Source organism: Ochotona curzoniae, unplaced genomic scaffold (assembly GCF_017591425.1).
Source record: "Ochotona curzoniae isolate NIBS_2020 unplaced genomic scaffold, NIBS_Ocur_1.0 scaffold_4701, whole genome shotgun sequence".
NCBI classification, from domain to species: Eukaryota; Metazoa; Chordata; class Mammalia; order Lagomorpha; family Ochotonidae; genus Ochotona; species Ochotona curzoniae.
In genome coordinates, this window is record NW_024467122.1 from 77,998,436 (window position 1) to 78,019,336 (window position 20,901).

General features: G+C 42.1%; 1 protein-coding gene across 1 annotated transcript in view; it reads right to left on the bottom strand.

Moving 5' to 3' along the window:
- Positions 1–20,901, bottom strand: part of ADAMTSL3 (ADAMTS like 3) — a 274,961-nt gene that overhangs the window by 229,720 nt on the left and 24,340 nt on the right. Inside the window, exon 3 of the mRNA XM_040968470.1 lies at positions 11,312–11,327. Within this exon, the coding sequence (XP_040824404.1) occupies positions 11,312–11,327 (16 nt within the window). The remainder of the gene's footprint in view (positions 1–11,311; positions 11,328–20,901) is intronic.

The window sequence follows — 20,901 nt, forward strand, 5'->3', positions numbered from 1 at the left end:
ACAACAAAAGGTTTAAATATGAGTTGGGTAAATGACATAAAAATGTCACTTCAGTTGTCACTCAGATTCATCAATTTGGTTCCCCTGGGATCTATGAAGCATCACTCAATCTAAAGCTGGGTGCTAAGTGGGTACTTCACAGAGGACCCAGACATCCCTGGCACCCATTGTATCCTTCTCCAGCCCACTCTATGCACTTATGAGAAACACATGTAGCCTAAGCTCTTCTCCTAAGTAATTATTTTTTAAAGATTTATTTATTTATTCAAAAGACAGGATTACATAGGTGTGTTGGGTGGTGGGGAGGATGGTTAAGAGGAGACAGAGAAAGAGAAAGGGAAAAGCTACCTTCCATTTGTTGGTTCATTACCATGGCCAGGGCTGGGCCAGACCAAACCCAGGAACCTGGAACTACATCTGGATTTTCCCACGTGGGTGCAGCAGCCCAGGCACTTGGTCCATCTTCTGTTGCATTCCCAGGTGCATTGGCAGGGAGCTGAAGAGGAAGTGGAGAAGCTGGGACACTTACCAGGAGCGCACGTGGGATGCCAGCAAGGGTTTAACCTACAAGGGTCCTTTAATTCACAATTTCTTTGAAACACAAAGAGACAGTGAGATCTTCTATTCGCTGGTTTATTCCCCAAATTACATGACATCCAGGATCCTAGAACTCTGTCCAGGTCTTTAACATAAGTCACAGACTGCCCAAGTGCTTGAGCCTCATCTGCTGCCTCCTGGGGTGTGCATCAGCAGGAAACAGGATCAGAAGCAGAGGAGTCAGATCCGAATCAGCCACTCTGATTTGGGATACCCTCATCCCAAGCAGTGTGTCAACTCCTGTGCTAAATGCCCAGCCTGTACCTCATGCTCTGGATCCTGAAAATCCATGGACTTGAGCACTTGCTCAACATCTCCCTTCTTGGTGTGTTCCCAGCTGTTTTACCACCTTGAAAACTCTTTGTTAATTCCTCAGGACACTTTTCAGGTCCTGCCCTGAGTTCATCTCCAGTTGCTTTTCTCCTGGCTTCTGCTCTCCTACTCATCTGCTCTCCCCTCTCCCCATGCTCCCAGAACACCGCATTCCTCCTTATTCCTAATCACAAATACATTGGCCAGTTCCTGCTTGAGAAACAATTTCAACACACACTATTAGGTAAGGTGAGAGCACTGATGCCACCCCCTCAAGGCTGGAATGTGTCCCCCAACTCCAGCCGGCCCTGCCTGTTAGATGAGGCATGCGCAGGCAGGACCTTATGCCCAGCACTGAGAGGAGCTATGGCTTAGGTCAAGAATCACAGCCCACAGCACATTGCAACCCACAGAGAGCTGGAGAAAAATGCACAGACGTCTCTCTCCTTCTTTCTAATCCCTGGCAGTGTTCATCACTGGCTGAACCCATGAGAACCACTGATGCTGTGCAAAAGGGCCAGCCGCCTGGGCGTGCAGTACAGGGTGGAGATAGCATCGGCAGGGCAAGGACAGCTCCCAGCCTGGTAACTTGTTGACTCCCGGGTTCATGCGGAACAAAGGAGTGACTTCACGAACACATCAGCCAACTCCTGCTTGAGAAACAATTTCAACATACACTATTAGGTAAGGTGGGAGCACTGGTGAACAGACTGCATTCTAGAAAAATCTATTCTGCTTGGAGTATTGGGGAGGAATGAGATAACAGGGCCTCCCATCAGGCAACAGAATTGGAAGAGGAGGGGACCAGAGACCAGATGAGCTATTACAAGCATCTGGAAGAGGAGGGATAGCGATGCTTCACTTGAAGGCATTAGAATCTGCATGCAGAACCTGGTAGCTGAGTAGATGCAGGGACAAAGGAAGTGAGGATGGCTCTTAGGTTTTTGCAGAAGGTCCATGGAGAAGTGGGCATCTAACTAAGCAGCACGGGGACACTGCATCCTAGCTTCCGGACAGTGTGCACTTCGGGAGGCAGTGGATGACAACTCAGGTAACTGAATCCCTGTCTGTGAGAGATCTGAACTGAGTCCCCAGCTCCCGGCTCTGGTCTGGCCCCATCACTGTTGTAAGCATGTGGGGAGTGAACCACCAGCAGGTGGGAGATCTCTGTTGGTCTGTCTGTCTGCTTCCCAGGATTTTATTTTTAAGTTTACAGAAACCAGAACCAAAAGGTAAAGTAATGCGACATAAAAATGTTGAAAGTGTGTGTTTGCATACAAGGCCAAAAAAGTTCATGACAAGGCATATCTTGAATAAACTGCGACTGGGGTGTAAAACTTTGTGCACCCAACTAAACGTATCCTGATGGCCCTTTTAAGTGGCTTAGGGCAAATGCCAATCGACTCAAATATTCTGATTTCCTTCAGCCTCATCTGGTGTGTGTGTGTGTGTGTGTGTGTGTGTGTGTGTGTGTCTCGGGAGGTCCATCTCCTTGCCAAGCGTAAGATAAAGGGAATGAGGGCCTACAAGTCGAATTCATTTAGCAGAAACTGAGTTGTTTTATCCAACAACAAAAAAGTTACAATAATAGTAGCTTACCAAGATGTAACAAATGCAAATTTCACATAAAAACCTTGATTTATGACTTCTCAGGAAAAAATTAAAAGAAGTCAAAACATGATTCATTGCCCAGTATGGTAGCAATTAAATCTCAGTGTGGTTAACCAATTTTAATGAGTGTATGCGCTTCAATGTGAGTTTGTCTTGTACATTTGACTCCCATGAACCAGACTGGGAGCCACCAAGTGAGGAATGACCACCAGTTTAAAGCAAAGCATGACACATGTGTCTTTGTAACTGATGTTAGATTATTCACAGTCTTATAAAGAACAGCACTATTGGGTCCAGTGCAGCAGTCTAACAGCTGAAGTCCTCATCTTGCACACACCGGGACCCAATATGGGCACCAGTTCTAGTCCCAGCAGCCCCGTTTCCCATCTAGCTCCCTGCTGGTGGCCAGGGAAAGCAGTCAAAGATGGCCCAAAGCTGTGGAACCCTGCACCCATGTGGGAGACCCGGAGGAGACTCTGGGCTCCCGGCTTTGGATCGGCTCAGCTCCGGCCATTGCGGCCACTTGAGGAGTGAATCAGTGGACAGAAGATTTTCCTCTCTGTCTCTTGTCCTTTCTGTGTATCTATCTTTCCAATAAAAATAAGATATAGCCTTTAAAAAAATAACAGCATTATTTTTCCAACAAAAAAACATACAGTATGTAACTTGAAATAAATCGGAGGACACCTTGTTGTTGCTGGAATCTGAATGTGTCCTTCAAAACCACCTGTTGAAGCTTAATCACCCAGAGGGGAGGGGTTGTATGAAGAGGAAGGCCCTTAGGAGGCCCCCAAGTCTTGAGGGCAGGGCTCCTGTGGCTGGGGGTAGGGCACTGTCAAGGACCCGAGATGGCAGTCTTGCTCTCTTCTGTCCCTCTGCCACGGGAAGACACAGCATCCGACCCCTTCTGAGGGCACAGTCACCAGTGCCAGCTGGGGAGCAGACAGCAGCCCTCATCAGACACCCAGCCTGCTTGTGCTGTGCGCTGGGACCTACCACATCTGGAACCATGAAGAAATAAATGTCTCTTTATAAATCACCCAATCTCAGAGATTTTGTCACAGTGGTAGAAATGAACCGAGCACTGTGCACTAAGTCCACAAACAGGATTAAGAAATTATTCCATGATATCCAGCATCTAAACTCTCCTCCTCCATTTGTACGAATGAATTGTGGGGCATATTCATATATTTAGAAAACTCGGATAAAGATTACCAGCGTGTGCACCAACCATGTTCTAGAATCCATCTACACTGGCATCATCATATGGGACGCCCTGGGTCCTGCATATGGCAGGAATCCAGGAACAATCCAGCACAAGCCAAACTCACACGCAAGACTGCATCGGCTGTTTCCTCTCCCCGAATGCAAAGCCCACAGCTCCTAGACAGGCTGCTGGTTCTTGTTCTTTTCTAAGAATCATAACCAAGTCCTCTCAGACTGTAATAACAGACAGATCTGCCCAAACACAGGCAGGGTTCAGTTTTGTTTCCACCCTGTTGTTTTAAAGAAATAAAATTCTTCAATATAAAGAATTTTATGCTTAGTGAAATAAGCCAGAAGCCTAAAAAGACAAATATCATGTTTTCTCTGATTTGTGGTAGTTACTATATAGAGAGTATAAAAAATGTAATGTATATGAATGAAATTCATCTGTTTGGATTTGATTATTAATGACACTCCTTGTCTATATTCCAGTTAAATAATGGCCTATTTTTTTTTTTACTTGCTGAACTCTTTATTTAGTGGAGAATTTAGCCTGTCACTATAAAGTGAAAAGTAAAAAAGAAAAAAAGGCAGAGGAAGGAAGAGTGGAGGGAGAAAGAAATAGCATTACATTCTTACAACTGTATCCATGAACTACATGATATTTATTCTCTTTACATACATTTCTTAAGCATAGGGGTTGGCACTGTGGCGTTGTATGTTAAGGCTCCAGGGATGCCAGCATTCCGTGTGAGCTCCAATTCAAGTCCTGGCTGTTCTACTTCCGACCCAGCTCCCTGCTAACTCCCTGGGAAAACAGCAGAGGTGACCTAAACGCTTAGGGACCCGCACCCAAGTGGGAGACCTGCAAGAAGCTTCTGGCCCAAGCTGTAGCCTAGCCCAGCCCTGAGCAATGTACCCATTTGGGGAGTATGACTCAACAGATGGAAAATAGCTATGTCTTCTCCCCACCCCTCCCTGTAACTGTGCCTTTCAAAAACATAGATAAACCTTTTAAAATGTTAATGAAAAAGAAAAAAAGGGATGCTTTGTATGAAGGAAGATTCGATAAAAAGTTGTCTATGCTGCTTGGGTAAGCCATCAGGAAGTAAGCGCAACACAGCAGGATCACGGAGCAGGAGGTTCGTGTCTGTTTTAAAGCAAAATGGACAGTCCGGTAGAGTAGACGACTGGACTAGCAATCCTCCTGAGACCAACCTGAACATCCAAAACACTCAACGCGCAGAAGCAAAGTGCAGCTGCTTTCCCACTAAAGTGAGAACTCAGCAGCAGAGCACCGGCACCAGGTGGGGGAGGGGGGGAGCCGTCTCAAAGGAAACCTTACAGGATGCTGCTGGGATCACTGGATGCTTGGAAACGAAGAGCAAAAATCGGCTTGGTAAACCTGTGGGCTAAACTAAAGGGAGAGCAGTTCAAACAGAGCGTTTCAAGGCTGTGGCCTGTCACAGCTATGCAAATCCCTGACAGCTATGGCACCTGAGCCAAAGTGGGATGAATGGCATTAAAATATCCAAAGATCTTTGCATCATCCAGGAATTGGGCAAAAGGATCCATCAATATCAGATTCGGTAAGTCAAGGACACATTAAAAAAAATATTACATAGTCTAGAGGAACCATTCAAAGAACTGGACAGTTTGTAATTTCCGAACTAGAACCTAAGGAGAAAGCTAGGACAAGAAAAAGTTGAATCTATCCGAAAGAAGACAAAAATGGAGAGAAAAGGAGCATAGAAAAGATGGGTAGTTAAGAAGCACATGGTAAAGTGAAACCCTTACATGCAAATACATCAATAATTACACTGAGTCCAACTAGAGTATAAGAAGCAAGTAAAAGACAAACTTGCTAGGATGAATTCTAAATTTTAATTGGATTTTGTTTGACAAATATTCTTTACAAGTCATGGCCGAAGATATTTTTTAAAAGATAGATCATGAAGTTATTAACTGAAATGTTTCTGTTTTAATTATACTAATTAATCAAAGTATACCTTGTGACAAAAAGACAAAGTAAGACGCTTCAATATATAAGGAATGTGAACAGTCCTAGAAGAAATAAAGCTTTTAGAAGTAAATGTGGGGCCCAGCGTGATAGCCTAGCTGCTAAAGTCCTCCACTTGCACACTCCAGGATCCCATATGGGCTCCGGTTCTATCCCAGCAGCCCCGCTTCCCTTCCAGCTCCCTGCTTGTGGCCTAGGAAAGCAGTTGAGGACGGCCCAAAGCCTGGGGACCCTGCACCTGCGTGGGAGACCCGGAAGAGGCTCCAGGCTCCTGGTTTCAGATCAGCACAGCTCCAGCCGTTGCAGCCACTTGGGGAGAGAATCAACAGACAGAAAATCTTCCTTTCTGTCTCTCCTCCTCTCTGAATATCTGAATTTCCAATGAAAAATAAATAAATCATTTCCAAAAAAGTGAACTGTCATAATTTCAAAATGCGTAAACACACACACACACACACACACACACACATGCAAAAGCTCTGACTCTAAAATAGAAAAATAGAGCATCACAGTGGGGGACAGTGGGAGGTTCAATACAATTCTCCAACTAAAAACTGAACTAATATTCAGAAGCTACAGCAAGCCATCAGAGTGTATATTCTTAGTATTTATAAAATATTAATAAAAATTGATCAGTTTTCTCTGTCTGCAAAGCAAATCTGCTAATAGTTAATTTAAAACAAACAAAAAGGAAAGGTAGAAGATTCCTATACCCTTGGAAATTTAGAGATATTCTTTTTTTTTTTTAATTAATTACATTGCATTATGTGACACAGATTCATAGGCTCTGGGATTCCCCCATCCCCTCCCCATGCCCTCCCCCCTTGGTGGATTCCTCCACCTAGCTGCAGTTCAAATTAAGTCAAGATTCTTTCACTGCAAACACATACGAAGCATAGAGTCCAGCATCTTATTGTCCAGATAAATTCAACAGTTTCTTGGGGAGACCTCCTCTGGTCTTCTTTTAAATAATCCATGAGGAAAAAAAACAAATAACAGGGGTCCAGTGTGATCGCTTAATTGGCTAATCCTCTGCCCCCAAGCACTTAGATTGCATAGGGGTGCCAGATAGTATCCCAGCTGTTCCACTTCCCATTCAGCTCCTTGCTTGCGTCCTGGGAAAGCAAAGGAACACAGCCCAAACACCTTGCACCCATGTGGGAGACCTGGAAGAAGCTCCTGGCTCCCGGCTCTTGGCTTCTGATCAGCTCAGCTCTGGTCATTGTAGCCACTTGGGGAATGAAACAATAGATGGAAGATTCTTCTCTCTGTCTATCCTTTGCTCTGTAAATCTGCCTTTCCAATAAAAATGACTAAATATATAGATACATATATATATTTTTTAAAAAATAGGAAGTATAAAATAACCTAACAAATAAAAGTAAATACACTGAGTACCAAACTTGGGGAAAGCAGCTTAAACTTTGGGTAGAAGAAAATTTTTAGTTTTAAGTTGAAAAGAGGAAAATTAAAGAAATGATCTCAAAAACTACTTTAAAGACTTTTTCAAAAAAAAATGACAATAAATAATACCTCAAGATAGTAAAACAGTAAAGACAAGAACAATAATTGTAATAAAACAGACAAAGTGTAAGCAAGGAGATTAAAATTTTTTAAAGAGTTAAAAACAAACATGACAAACAGCAAGACTGCAAAACCCTATATATTTCTAGAATTGTGCCTACATATGCATCCTATCCAGAAATTTCTCTGATGTGTATATGTATGTGCATGTGGGTAAATGCAGAGGACCGCCTGGCTTGAGTGTCAACAGTGGCCAGGCTGAGTAAACCATCTAGAAGGATGCAAATCCATACAACCAAGCTTCTACACATTTTTCCAACCAGCTTTCCTAAATCAATGCAACAACGAGGTATCCCGCAAACCCGCAGCCTCCAGGCGAACTCATGACAATGCAGGGGGCTTCACATCTGCTCACCCCACTGGAGCCAAACAGTAAACTGTCTACCGGCAATGTCTCTCACCATTTCCAAGCAGATTTCTTTAGATCGCTTGAAGTGTTTCTTGACCCACCATTAACAACCACAAAGTCATCTTACAAATCCCCTCATTTCAACATGCCTCCGGCTGTATTCTAAGTTTTCCTATTTGATGATACACCATCGGCTTTTCTTTCCAAGGAGGAAAAATAAGCATGGGTTTTCAAGTTTAATGATACTGAGTTATATTTTTTTAATTCTTTTTTTGACTTTTCTTAGTGATTTACTTCCATCCATGGTTAGTCATTTTCACAGAGAAAAACACAGATTTTGTGCCAACAACTCATCAAGAATGCTGCCCAGACCACATGGGAAAGGCAGAAACTTTCAACAAACTCCCACAAGAAATATTATTTCACAGCTAACAAAGCGAGTCCTGAGAAAAATCGGCTTGCTGTTTCTACCTCCTGCTCTCCTGGGATGGACTGGCCATTCACACACTGGGCCACCACCCACCAAGGCTGGCATCATCCCCAGAGAAGAAGGGAAACCAGGACAGGGGTTTCTGCACATCTGAGCCCGGTGGTACAAAGGCTGGAAAAGCAGACAGCAACATCTCGATTCCCTGAGGACAGTAGATGTGTCTCCCTGGTTAGAGAATAATGGCTACCACCTGCTTAGGGATCAGAATCATCAGGCCTTCCAGAGAGTTAGCCAAGGTCCGGCATGCAACATAAAGCCAAAGCCCATTTCCCCAGTCAATGACATTCACTAAGCTCCATTTAGCCACTGCCTTCAAGTTGGGAGTTAGAGGAAAACCAATGTCTACAAATAGACATTGAATGGTGAAAGAAGAAATGATGACTGCCCCTCAACACGCTGGGGAAAATCTAGATTGGAGGAAAGCACAAATGCCTGCAGGCTGATGCTCCGTGTGCCCCTCTTAGGCTTCATCTGTCTGCACCAAGTGCTTCCAATACTGCTGGGGGCCAAGGTCATTGAGGGTCCTTGCAAAATCCATGTCCTTCACCCTGTCATTTAAGACTGAATCTCAAAACAACAGCGTTAATTTGGCTGTGCTTCCAACCTATTGGATGACCAACACTCAGTTAAGTCAGTCTACTGGTGTTTGGGGAGAAATAATGACAAGAAATGCCAATATTTTGGTAACTCAGGAGTTACACTCACCAGTGACTCAAAGCTACCATCCAAATCCATGTAGATGAACTCATTGAGGTGTCATCTGTCATTTCTCAGTTGGATTATCACTTCCTCAAAGAAACTTTACCTGATTCCACTTTATAATCCCAAATTGTGTGGCTATCTGATTAACGTCTGTCTCATTGACTAGACTGCAAGCTCCGTAAAATTGAAGACTTGAACTTGTTTTATCGACAGCCACAAGCGTGAATGAACAAGAGGCATAAATAAAAATATTTATTCAATGCATGAATTAACAATTTAATGAACCAACAAATGTATAGAGGTAATATTTTCATTAACAAATGGATTGTTAGGAAAATGTCATGTTTTGAGGCAATGAAGCAAAGAATTAAAATGTCTTCAACATCAAAAAAAGTATGCATAAATCATTTTTGAAAGACAGGGAACATGTTTCAATTGAGGAGTTAATGTCTTTTGCTTCCTCTCTTACTCTTGTCCCCTCAGCCTCAGATCAGCTATTGACTGTGCGCATAACATCACACTGTGGTACAGAATTCACAAGAAAAGAAACACATCCTACTGAAGCCCTGGACAAGTATGAGCTCAAACTGGCTCAGGGCTTTATTGCCAGTGGTAAGCCTTTTTTCATTCTTGTTTAAGCAGAGGCTTAAATGGAGACATTCCATCTCTGTGCAATAAGGAAAGCTAATTTGGCTTCTGTGGAAATGGGTTGAGTTACCGGATATGTTGTAATTGATTAAGAAACAAAATCCCCCAGCATGTAATAGCTGATACTTGATCCATAATCCATTGGCTTCGAGATTTGTGTTGAAATTAGGGGATATGAAAGGCCATGAGAGAGGGGGAACCAATGAACACACACAAATACCCAAGACTCCAAAATCTGGTTTTACACTAAAGGAGCCTTCACCTCTTTCCTGAGGACACAAATGAAGGAATGCAAATCAAATGTTAGTTTTAACAAAGAATCACAGATTGTCAGTGCTGGAAAGGGATTTTCAGGCTTAGCATTTTTACAGATGGTCAGACAGGTTTTCTTCAAAGGAGCTGCACTGTCAGTTCAGCCACAGAGGGTTTGGATGATGGCTCATTTATGACCCAGGCCAAGCCTCATGTCACAAAGCACAATATTCCTTCTCAAGCATTACTGGTCCATGGTCTCTTCCTGCCCGGAACCTCCTTCTACAATGACAGGGACACTTGAAAAAGTTCTTAGGAAATATGTATTATGAAAAACTATGCATTTCAAAAAATCTCAAACATACATTTTTCTTTCTTATTTGAAAGGCAAAATTACAGAGAGAGAAAGAGAGAGAAATCTTCCATCCACTTGTTCACTCCCCCAATGATCGCAACAGGCAGGGCTGGGACAAGCCAAAGTCAGGAACCAGGAGAGTCTCCTGGGTCTCCAACATGGATACAAGGGTGTAGCACTTGGATCATCTCCCACTGCTTTTTCAGGTGTAGTAGCAGGGAGTTAGATTGGAAGTGAAACAGCCAGGACTCAAATTGGCGCCCATATGGAAAGTGATCCTTGCAAAAGGCAGCTTAATTCTATGCCACAGAATGGCCCCCAACTTAACTCAAACTTTTTTTCACAACAAAACAAATTCACACTTTATTTTTATTTTTTTTTTAAGATTTGTTATTTGAAGGCATAGTTACAGAAAGAGAGAAAGATCTATCTGCTGATTCACTCACCAAATAGCTTGGTCTGGTCCAGGCTGAAGGCAGGGGTCTAGGACTCCAACCTGGTCTCCCACACCCACACACTTGTGTCACCTTATGTTATTTTGCAAGACATATTAGGGAGGGAGCCAGAAGGGAAACAGCTTGGATTTGAAGCAGTGGTCATACGGGATGCTGTGGTCCAGGCAGCAGCTTAAATCACTGAGCCCTTTTTCATTTAATTTTTCCCCCCACCCTCACCCCCAGATCAGTGGTAACTAAGCTGACAGAGTTCACATCCACTGGTTCACTCCAAAATGTCCCCAATGGCCAGAATGGAGCCAGGAGCTAAAAATGTAATCAACCTGCTTTTTGCACTGCCAGGAAATTAGAGTTAAGAGCCAGTGCTAGGAACGAACTCAGGCACTCCAATGTGGCAAAACAGGAATCTAGCCAGAAGGCCAAACACTTGTCTCTTCATTATCTTTCTGAATTACCCTAACCTTACAGAACATCTAAGCCAAATACATTCCTTTGAAATAATTTCACACCTACATTAATTTTATTACAGTCCTATTTATTACAGTCCTATTTATTACAGTCCTAATAACTACAAGATAAAGTTCGAAGTCCTTTGCCTGGCAGCCAAGACACTACTTTTGGCCTCTTGCTAACATGCCCAGCTCCCTGACCTCTTGCCCACTCCCACAGGTGACAATCACTGCAGCTGGTCCATGTCACTCACTGCTCATCATGATGTCTCTGTACACACTTACTCTTGCTATTTCCTCTGACTTGTTAGCAGTTGCCTCTAATTCCCTTTGCTCAGGCTGTTGCTGCCTCTCCTGTAAGAATTTTACCCCAACAGTCTTCAGATCTCAGCCCTTCTAGCAACTGACGGAGCTGCAGAAAGCCATCCCTCTGTCAGTCATATCCCTGTGTCCGAGGAAAAAAATTCAGACACTAACGCGAAAGAGTGTCCTTCGGCCAGGGATACTTCCACTACCGCTCTGAAACAGTGAGAGGCGCAGCATCTGATCCTTCTGCTGAGTGTGGACATCCTGGTGAATAATCACGGCAGGAACATAAAGCCCTGACCTGGGTTCAGCATGATGGTTCAAGGGCTAAACCTCACCTAACAGGCTCCAGAATCCCATATGGGTACTGCTTCCTGTCCCAGCTGCTCCACTTGCCATTCAGCTCCCTGTTTATGTCCTGGGAAAGCAGTGATGAATGACCCAAAGCCTTGGGACCCTGCACCCATGTGGGAGACCCAAAACAATCTCCTGACTCCTGGATTCAAATCAGCTCAGCTCTGGCCATTACGGCCATTTGGGCAGTGAGCCAGCAGATGAAAGATCTTTCTCCCTGACCAGGCCATCTCAGTCCAACCATATCTCGAGTTCCTTAAGTGGGGAGCCAAGCAGCATTTGGATTCATATCGCAGTTCAAGTTTCCCCTTCGCGTATTCCACTACTTTTCTCTTCTGCCCCTGGGCACTGAGCCCAGGGAACTCTCACGTCATTATTTTGCATGCAAAACTCTTGGGATTTTGCTCCTGGAAATATCCACTGTGCAACACTGTGCCCTCAAAAATGACCATCCTTGCTGTTTTTCAGTGTCTACTCTCTGAATCACCCCCTCTTTCCAAGTTTTGTAGCACATAGAGGTCATTTCAGCTATTCATATGAAACGCCTCCTACTCATTCATTATGTCTCAGGCACAAGGGACCACAAGTGCCTGCTATCTTCCACACCTGCTGATATCTCCAAGATCTTAGATAAACATCATGCAATGGTCACCGCGAGTGGTAAGTGCATTGGTGACCAAGCTTTGAGTATTGAAGTCATAGCCGATCTTGAAGCAACACTACCTCTCTCTACTGCACCTGTCAATCTCCTAGAGCAAGCACTGAACCAACAACCAGTGCACCTGTAACATCCTAGCCACTCCAGAATAAAGCCGAGTTTAAGTTTGCTTTTGTATTCTCAGAAATGAGAGAGGAAAGAAAAGGACACAGAAGGGATATTTTGTGTAGGAGGAATGCGACACCCAAGGAATGCTGTCCGAGGTCTTTCTTCCATGCCACAGACTCCAGAAAACACTATGCAGACTCTTGGTGGGTGCTGCCACTCTGGTGCCAGCAGGTCTGGATCTGCCAGATCCGATGTCTGCTCCCCCCACACTGCTCTCCTCTGTCTAGAATGGCCCATGTTCTGCTTCTTCCCTCAGCAGCCAAGCAAAACTGCACCTCTTGTTCCCTCCTGCTGGAGAGCGGTGGTTGTTTGGGAGACATGACTTTGTCTTCATAACAAAGCCAAAGCACAGTGATTCTGATGAAGCCGACCAATGGTAAACAAGAACACGCCATGAGCAGTCAGAGCCAAGTTTTGGTGTTTATGACGTGGGAACCTATTATACACAGTCAGCACAAAATACTCCTTAACTTCCAGAAGAACGTGTCAGCCCTAACCTCTGAGAAGGCCCTTCAGCCAGGCTCTCTTCCTCTGTGACAGTGAGAAACACGGCATGCAACCCCTCTCGTACCTTTGTGGGCAGATCTGGCTGGGTCCCTGACAGGCAATCCAATGAGTGGGAAATGGAAAATTTTACTAAAATCAGTTTTCCTGCCAGGGCATCAACAGTCCAAAGTGGGGACACATAACTGCTGCCTTATGGTGCCAAACACTGAAAAGGTGTTTCAACACTCTCCCAATGTGAGGAAAGAGGAAGTCAAAGATGGACAGCCAAACAGGAACAGGATGCAAAAGGGGGTGCGTTCTGGAAGCAGAAAACCTCAGAAAAGGCAGAGCTGGCTCTCATCTGAAGGAGGGCAGGATGGCACCTCCTCATAGCCCTTAACTCCCAGGTGACACCTGCACTGCCCATCCACAGGACAGCTTCCTTTCAAACCCAGTCCAGTCCATCACTTGTGTAAGATCTGGCATCTTCTTGATCTCCAGAGAAAAATGATAAGAAAGCTCTAGTCCTCTTATTCTACTCCTCCCTCCAAATTATATTACTTATGCTATTGGAAATTTACATATTTGTTGGATAGCAAGAAAACATATTTGTTACTTTGCCTTTCAAAAGATGAGAAACCACTTCAAACCAAAGTGTATTGCTTTCACAGGAGATTAGCTTCACCATGAAATATGTATTATAAACATGACCTTGGTGGAATGATCCAGGTTCATGTTAGGGTCGGCACAAGAGCAGTAGACCTGGGCTGAAATCCTTAGATGTCGTCCGAGTGATATGGTGATTTTGGCCTAGTCACTTAGCTGATCCCAGTCTAAGGCTTTTCACAGGTAAAATAAATAAATAAATAAATAAATAAACAAATCTTAGGATTTCTGACAGAGAATAATAACTGACCCCCACTGTTCAGACCTTTTCTTCTGTTGTCACATAATCTTAGGTGGTAAATCAAAAAGCTCAGGAAAATGTGCATTATGAGTAAAACTAAGAATGAAAATAATTTTGGTTTGTTAAATCATATTTTAAAAAGAAAATAGCATTTGGAGACATTTACTTGAGATTCTGTAAGATGAGCGTATGGGAAGTTTGTATTGACACTTCAAGATCTCAAGTTTTTCACAGGTTAAGAATAAGAAATGAGAATAAGAAAATTGGACCTGGCACCATTGACTCAACAGTTAATCCTCACCTTGCATGTACCAAGATCCCATGTGGGCTCTGGTTCATGTCCTGGCTGCTCCACTTCCCATTCAGCTCCCTGTTTATGTCCTGGGAAAGCAATCCAGGATGGCCTGAAGCCTTGGGACCCTGCACCCGCATAGGAGACCTGGAAGAAACTCGTGGCTCCTAGATTTGGATCAGCTCGGCTCTGGCCACTACAGCCACGTGGGGAGTGAACCAGTAAATGGAACATCTTTCTCTCTGCCTACTTCTCTCTGTAAATTTGCCTTTCCAATAAAAATACATAAATCTTAAAAAAAAAATAAGAAACTCATGGAATCTGAAGTATGTAAATTTGAATACAAACATTTGTGTGTTTCTTGGAAAAGAGTAAGTCATGAATATAGGTCAATCGTCCTGAATAGAGCAGTTCTTTGATTTTGTGGAACAATCAGAATTAACTGTGCAGCATAAGGAAGATGGTCCCTTTAGGTAAAATGTGGATTGAGGAAATCTTTTCTCATTGACTCCATTATTGGCGTAAAAACCAGTGATTAGACTGAACTATGGCACAAGCTGAAATATGCTCCCCCAACACCCTTGTACAGCAGCAAACAGGTGTCTGTTCTCACATCTTCAGGCACACTGTGAGGCTCTAGGCACTAATCCTCCACCTTCAGTTCAAGACAGACAATGGTAGCAGTGCTAATCATGAAATGCCAACTAAGAAACCCTGAACAAAAGAGAGCTGGCTCAAGTCAAGCCTGGAAACAGACACCGTTACACCCTGGCACAATAAAAACTAAGAGAAAATTCACAAGTCAGAACCTCGGAAGGACCAGAAGTAGTAACACATCTCTGAGAACCGTGATGAGAAGGATATGGAAATTCAAGCAACAAGAGGGAAAATAATAGGTAAGGCAGTCAAAGGGACTGGTAAGCATAACCTGTGTCTCTACCTGGAACAGAAACTTTCCTTAGCTTGAGTGAGCTCACACACACATACTGAAGACGCTCCTCCCATTGAAGACAAAATCATGAGAAAGTAGCCTTTTTAGGAACTCAGGAGGGCAAAATTTCTGAAACAAAAGGATTAAGAGCCAATCCACAACCTGTCAAAATTCATGCTGAGGATTTTTTCTGTTATTTGGCTTTATTATTTCTAATTTTGTTAACTTCTTTTTCCATGTTGCTTTCTCAGAAAGATCAACTACTGGTTTATCCATTTAATTAACTTATCCTCAAATGACCAGGTTTCTTCTGAGACTTGGAAAAATATTAACTCCTCTAGTTCATTAAATTCTGGTTTGAATTTTCCTTCTGGAACCTTTATGCATATTTTACCTTTCGTATGTCATGAGGTGAGCATTTAATTAATTTCTATACAGTCTTTCCTAAGGAATTTTCTCTAACAGTTTAAGATAAAGTCAACTTAAGCCAGGGGTTTAAAATAAGACTTCTAAGATTTTTTTTTTTCCATTTTCATTACTTTCCAAATAATTCACAAGCACAGATTTTGTTTCTCTTTGATGCAATAACTATTGGTGTAGAATAGAGGTTAATTTCCATTGTAAAATGGCTGGATTTATGTCATTACTACCTTTGTTACATATTTCTAATTTTATTTCATCAGAATGAAAGAAATTACAGGACTCTATTGAACTTATTTTGAATTATATCCATGTTGTTGAACTCACCTTCTGGTTTCAATAATTTGGGAGTTGACTTTCTTAACTCACTTAGCGAATTTCATGTTGAGACTGATCATAACAATTCCAATAATTACAGCTTCATATTTTCAGTCAGTCTCAATATCACTGATTTCTTTTTCCAATTTAATAGTAATACTAGTATATGATTCCATCATCCCTTTCATTTCGAAGCACTACTTTAACATGATGCTAGTTAGTAATATTCACTATGCAATTGTCCTTATAGTCCCTATGTACTAAAGATTCTTCATATTATGTACCAAGTTTTGTCACTTCCCTTCATGACAGTTACAAGATCATTGTACCATCAGTTAATCACTTCTTACTTTGTCAAGAACTGAAGGCTAAATTGTTGTTCCATGCCCAAAGGAAAAACAAACTTGGTTATGATGCACTAACCAAAAAACAAATGAAAAAACAAATAAAAAAATCTGTGTCATTCCATTTACTAATATTTTAGCACACTATGCCACTTAATATGATATTAATTTACCATTCATTATTAATATAACTTTTAGGGTTTTAGCATTTGGTTTATGAAGCAGCAGGATACTTTAGTTTTTTGGTGCCATCTTTGGTGTTCTCAATTCAGGGTTACATCAGTCTTTTACCAAGTTTGCTATCCCTTTCTATGCTCCAGAACAGGTACTACCGCTGTGGAAACGTGTGTCCTTTCGAATGGCTGTCCCACTTATACAGAAATACACCTTTGCCTGCTGCTCTTACAAGAAATCAACATGTGATTTGCTTTCCAACTTCTTCAATAGACAGCCATCTATTGATTTTTAATTTTTTTTTCTGTCTTAGACATTTAGATTTTAATTCCACACTGCATCTAACTAGTTACTTGTATTATTGTACCTTATACATCGTAGCTACTCATAATTTATAACTCTGATTCTATCCCATCTGTTTCTGCCATTTGTATCTGTGAGTGTATCAGACTTTCCAAAATTGTTGTGTTTTATTGGTGTTTTCCAATCATCATAGTTTAAAGCTATCATGATAAACTATATATTCTCCTATTTTATTACTTTTGCTCTCACCTTTCATTTCTTCTGTGCTATTTTTCTGTCCTTTTGTGCCTTTCACAATTGACCATGTGTTCATTATTTTCTTTTCAATTTTGGATGATGCCTTTAAAACCATAAAATTATTCCTCAGTATTCCTTTGGCAGGAGCATGCAAGTCTTAATATATAGTTGTCTTAAATCTTTCATTTCCGAGTAATTGGTAATTTCAGTTTGGATTCCTTTTCAAGCAATAAAGTGTGTTTTAAAATTCCAAATGGACATATTTAGTTTTGTTTGGCTATTTTTTTTGTGGTAAATTTATAATTTTCTTGTCCTGAGGTTAGAGAAAATAAACCATGATTTTTGCTTTTTAAAATTTACCAAGTTTTTAAAAATACTAATTAATATCTAGTCAATTTTTGTAATTGGCACTATGTTTAAAATAAGCAGGTTATGTCTTTTGGGGTATAAAGAACTACATTATGAACAGGTTTTTTTTTTCCATAACTCACAAAGTACTTTGTAAGACCATGCACAATTTTAAAATAACAAGCATTTTATATGAATTTTTTGAATAATCACTTCTTCACCTGGATTTCTACCTTTTTTGTACCAAACTAATGTGACCTTTTCGTTGCATTTTCTAAAAACTTTCTGAAATACACTTGTAAGAATAACAAATCTCACAATTTTGAAAGTACTAACTTCAACAACTATTTTTCCTCTGTGTCTAGGTTGAGGCTCTATATTCCTTATCCCAAACAAACACAAGAAACAGCTTGAAAAATATTCCTTTTCCATTGGTTCACTTAGAAAGAGAATTTTAGAAGGTTCAGAACATTGCATCTAGTCTACCACCTTCTAATTTAAAACCAGGAAGTGACACAGACACAAATGTGTCAGACATAAAACACCTCCAAAAGGGTCTCCAAGAACTGACACCATTGGCTTCCTTTGAGAAGGAACCTTCTGAATGAGAAAAGTTGGTGAAAAAGTGATTTAGTGACATGCCTTTACGCATTTCCAAGTTTGAGCTATACGCTTGGGTGACGCGGTCAACATTTTTTTCGCTACTTGCAATTATAGTCAGCTCCAAGTCTTGTCAGCTCCTTTGTTCGTCCCTGTTTCTTCAGGCTCTGGTTTTCCTCTTCATCAGATTCTTGTGTCGATATTAATATGGCCTTGCTAGGGACATCCAGGACTAATTATTTCACAAAGGGGCTTAGGGATTCTTGTGTCTAAAAGGAACTTCAGTATAGAAATACTGAACCTACTGAAACTGAGTGTCTTTCAAATATACCCACTTGTTCAGTGCCACTGTCTTCTGAGGCCCAGCCTTGCAAGTGGGGCAGCTGATGCCAATCGTATCATCCCATACCAACAACGAAACCTGCTTTGTGAACTGGGATGCTTCCTGGATCCTTGTTACTTCTGGAAGTTCTTAACATTTTAGCACGATGGGTCTGAGTGTGTCTCTGCTGGTGTGTCCCACCCCCATGGATAACTCTGGATTATTTTCCTCTGAGCCTTGGGTGTATTTGGCCTGATGGGGCAGATCTTCTCCTATTGAACAGGTGGCAGTCTTCATTCCATTCCATCAGCTCCTTCCCCCCGGCTTAGTGACATTGCCTAGAACCTTCTGTCGATCTATTCTTCATTTTCTAAGTCTTTGTATACTGCATACTGGAGCAGTCACTTGGTTGAACTGTCCACTTACCTTAATGTGCCCAACGGCAAGTTTCACCCGGCTCTGTTTTGTCATCATATATTAATGTCTAAAATATCTGAGAGTCTCCTCTCCGGGAGCCAGCACTTCCTGAACACCAGGGGAGGGCAGTAATGGATGCCCTAGAATCCTAGCTTCCTCAAGCAGCTCTGCTTCTAAGGATGTCGTCTCTTCTGTTGGGTTCTGGGCTCCTCTTCGGTGACACTGCAGGCGGTCTGCACTCTTCTCTTTCTGCTTAGGGATCCTCCCTCCATGAATGCTACCTCTGTTCATCAGCTTGCCTCTGGTGGCTGTGGGGGAAGCAAGGCATGTGTGGTCTGCAGAAACACGCTGGTAGTTTGTCTTCTAAACAGAGCTCCCTGCCTCTACCCAGAGCTGGCTGGCAACCCTGGAACATGAGGCTGATTCTCCGGCCACCGAATGCCACTTCAGCCTGCCTGGGAGCCAAGATGATCCCATGCAGGCTCAAGGCAAACAGGCCCTCTGCACACCCTCTTTGTCCACCTCCTTTCTATCTGTGGACTCTGCCTTTGCAGCCTCCTCAGATGAGCCTCACTACAGAATTTTCCTGAATATCTATGTTAAGAGCTTTTCTCCCACAATCCTATTTCTCGGTAGACGTAAATTAGTCCACTTTTTATCTTCGAAGAATTTCCCAGGATTTCTAGTTTGTAGCATCACTTTTTCTCCCCCAACCCCAGGCTATCACACAGTTCTAACTCTTACACCATCATGAGATTTACAATATGCAATGGAGTTGCTGCAAAATTATGCAACACAACCTTGATCCAAAATCCCACATTTTCTCTTAAACTTCTTGCAAATAATACTACTATCTTATTTTCTTGGACATGAGGTCTAACTTTTAAAATGCAATCTTTTCATAATTAAGTATTCTATTTACATCGAGAGTACCTCTAATCACTCGGGCAAGCCTAAATGTCAGGAGTGATGAAAAAAAATGTGGTAAAAAAAAAATGAGTGATGCCACCAGGATACTGAAGAATTCCAGGACAAATGTCGTCCATTTGAACATTAGCTTACTACATAAACTGGTGTGCTGAATAAACCCAATGGAAATTTTTAACCAACATCTGTGCCTAAGCAATGCAGAGTACATCAAGTTTAGGCATAGCTTTCCTACATCCCTTCTGTCATATAAGTAGACCCAAGTACTAGTCTGACACATTTTCTTCCACATCCTCTCTCTAGCCAAAGGTTCCTTAAAATTATAAAAGTTACGCATCTTAAACATGAGGCTTTCCCTCTTGTCACCCATAGATTATGGTATGCAATGCAAGGTTGATCTTTGCTTAGTATCCCATCCTTTGACTGGCTGCTTTAGCAAAAAGTGTTCCAGTGGCAGCCAATCAAGACAAATATCTTGGCTGCCTCGCTTCCCATGCAGCTCCCTGCTTGTGGCCTGGGAAAGCAGTCGAGGATGGCCCAAAGCCTTGGGACCCTGCATCCGCATAGGAAACCCAGAAGAAACTCCTGGCTCCTGGCTCCTGGCTCCTGGCTTCAGATCAGCTCAACTCCAGTCATTGCTGCCACTTGGGAAGTGAACCAACAGTCGGAAGATCTTTCTCTCTGTATATCAATAAAAAAAATTAAATCTTTTCAATAAAAATAAATCTTTTCTAAAAACACATATGCTTTCCTCTGTTGAAGTTTCCTACGTACATCAAAATATCCCTAAGTTTGGATATAAATCAGGTAAAAATGTTTAGGAAAATGTAAAATGTTTATTTTTCAAAATCAAACATCATTACCCTGTGGATTGCTAACTACTTTCCATAGTAAAACTGGTAGCAATTTCTATTTTAAAGAATCTTTCTGCTGCCCCTGACAAGTACTGTTTATTTTTTGTCTTATGAACCTGATAACAGCATGAATGATTGTGTTTCACTCTCCAAGTTGGCTGCCAGGAAGCTCAGGATCAAATTGGTGCTTCCCCCTCCCACGGTACACGTGCAGAGATCCTTCTTTATTTTGCTTGCATCATATGTCAATTAACTTCTTTCTGGTCTTTGTCACCCAATTCTCACTTATTGTACACCAGATTTTCCTTCTCCTGCTAAGCTGCCTTGATTAATATTAGAAATTTAAATGCTAAGCTAACATGTTTTCTCTAACCCTGCACGGAAGGGCCACCTGATAGTTTTACTGCCCGTCGTGGGAACCAACGTGACTGCAAGCAGAGCTCAGACAACAGCACCATCCTGTCCATAGAACTGTATGGGCATTCAAGCTCTGCCTTCCTGGTGG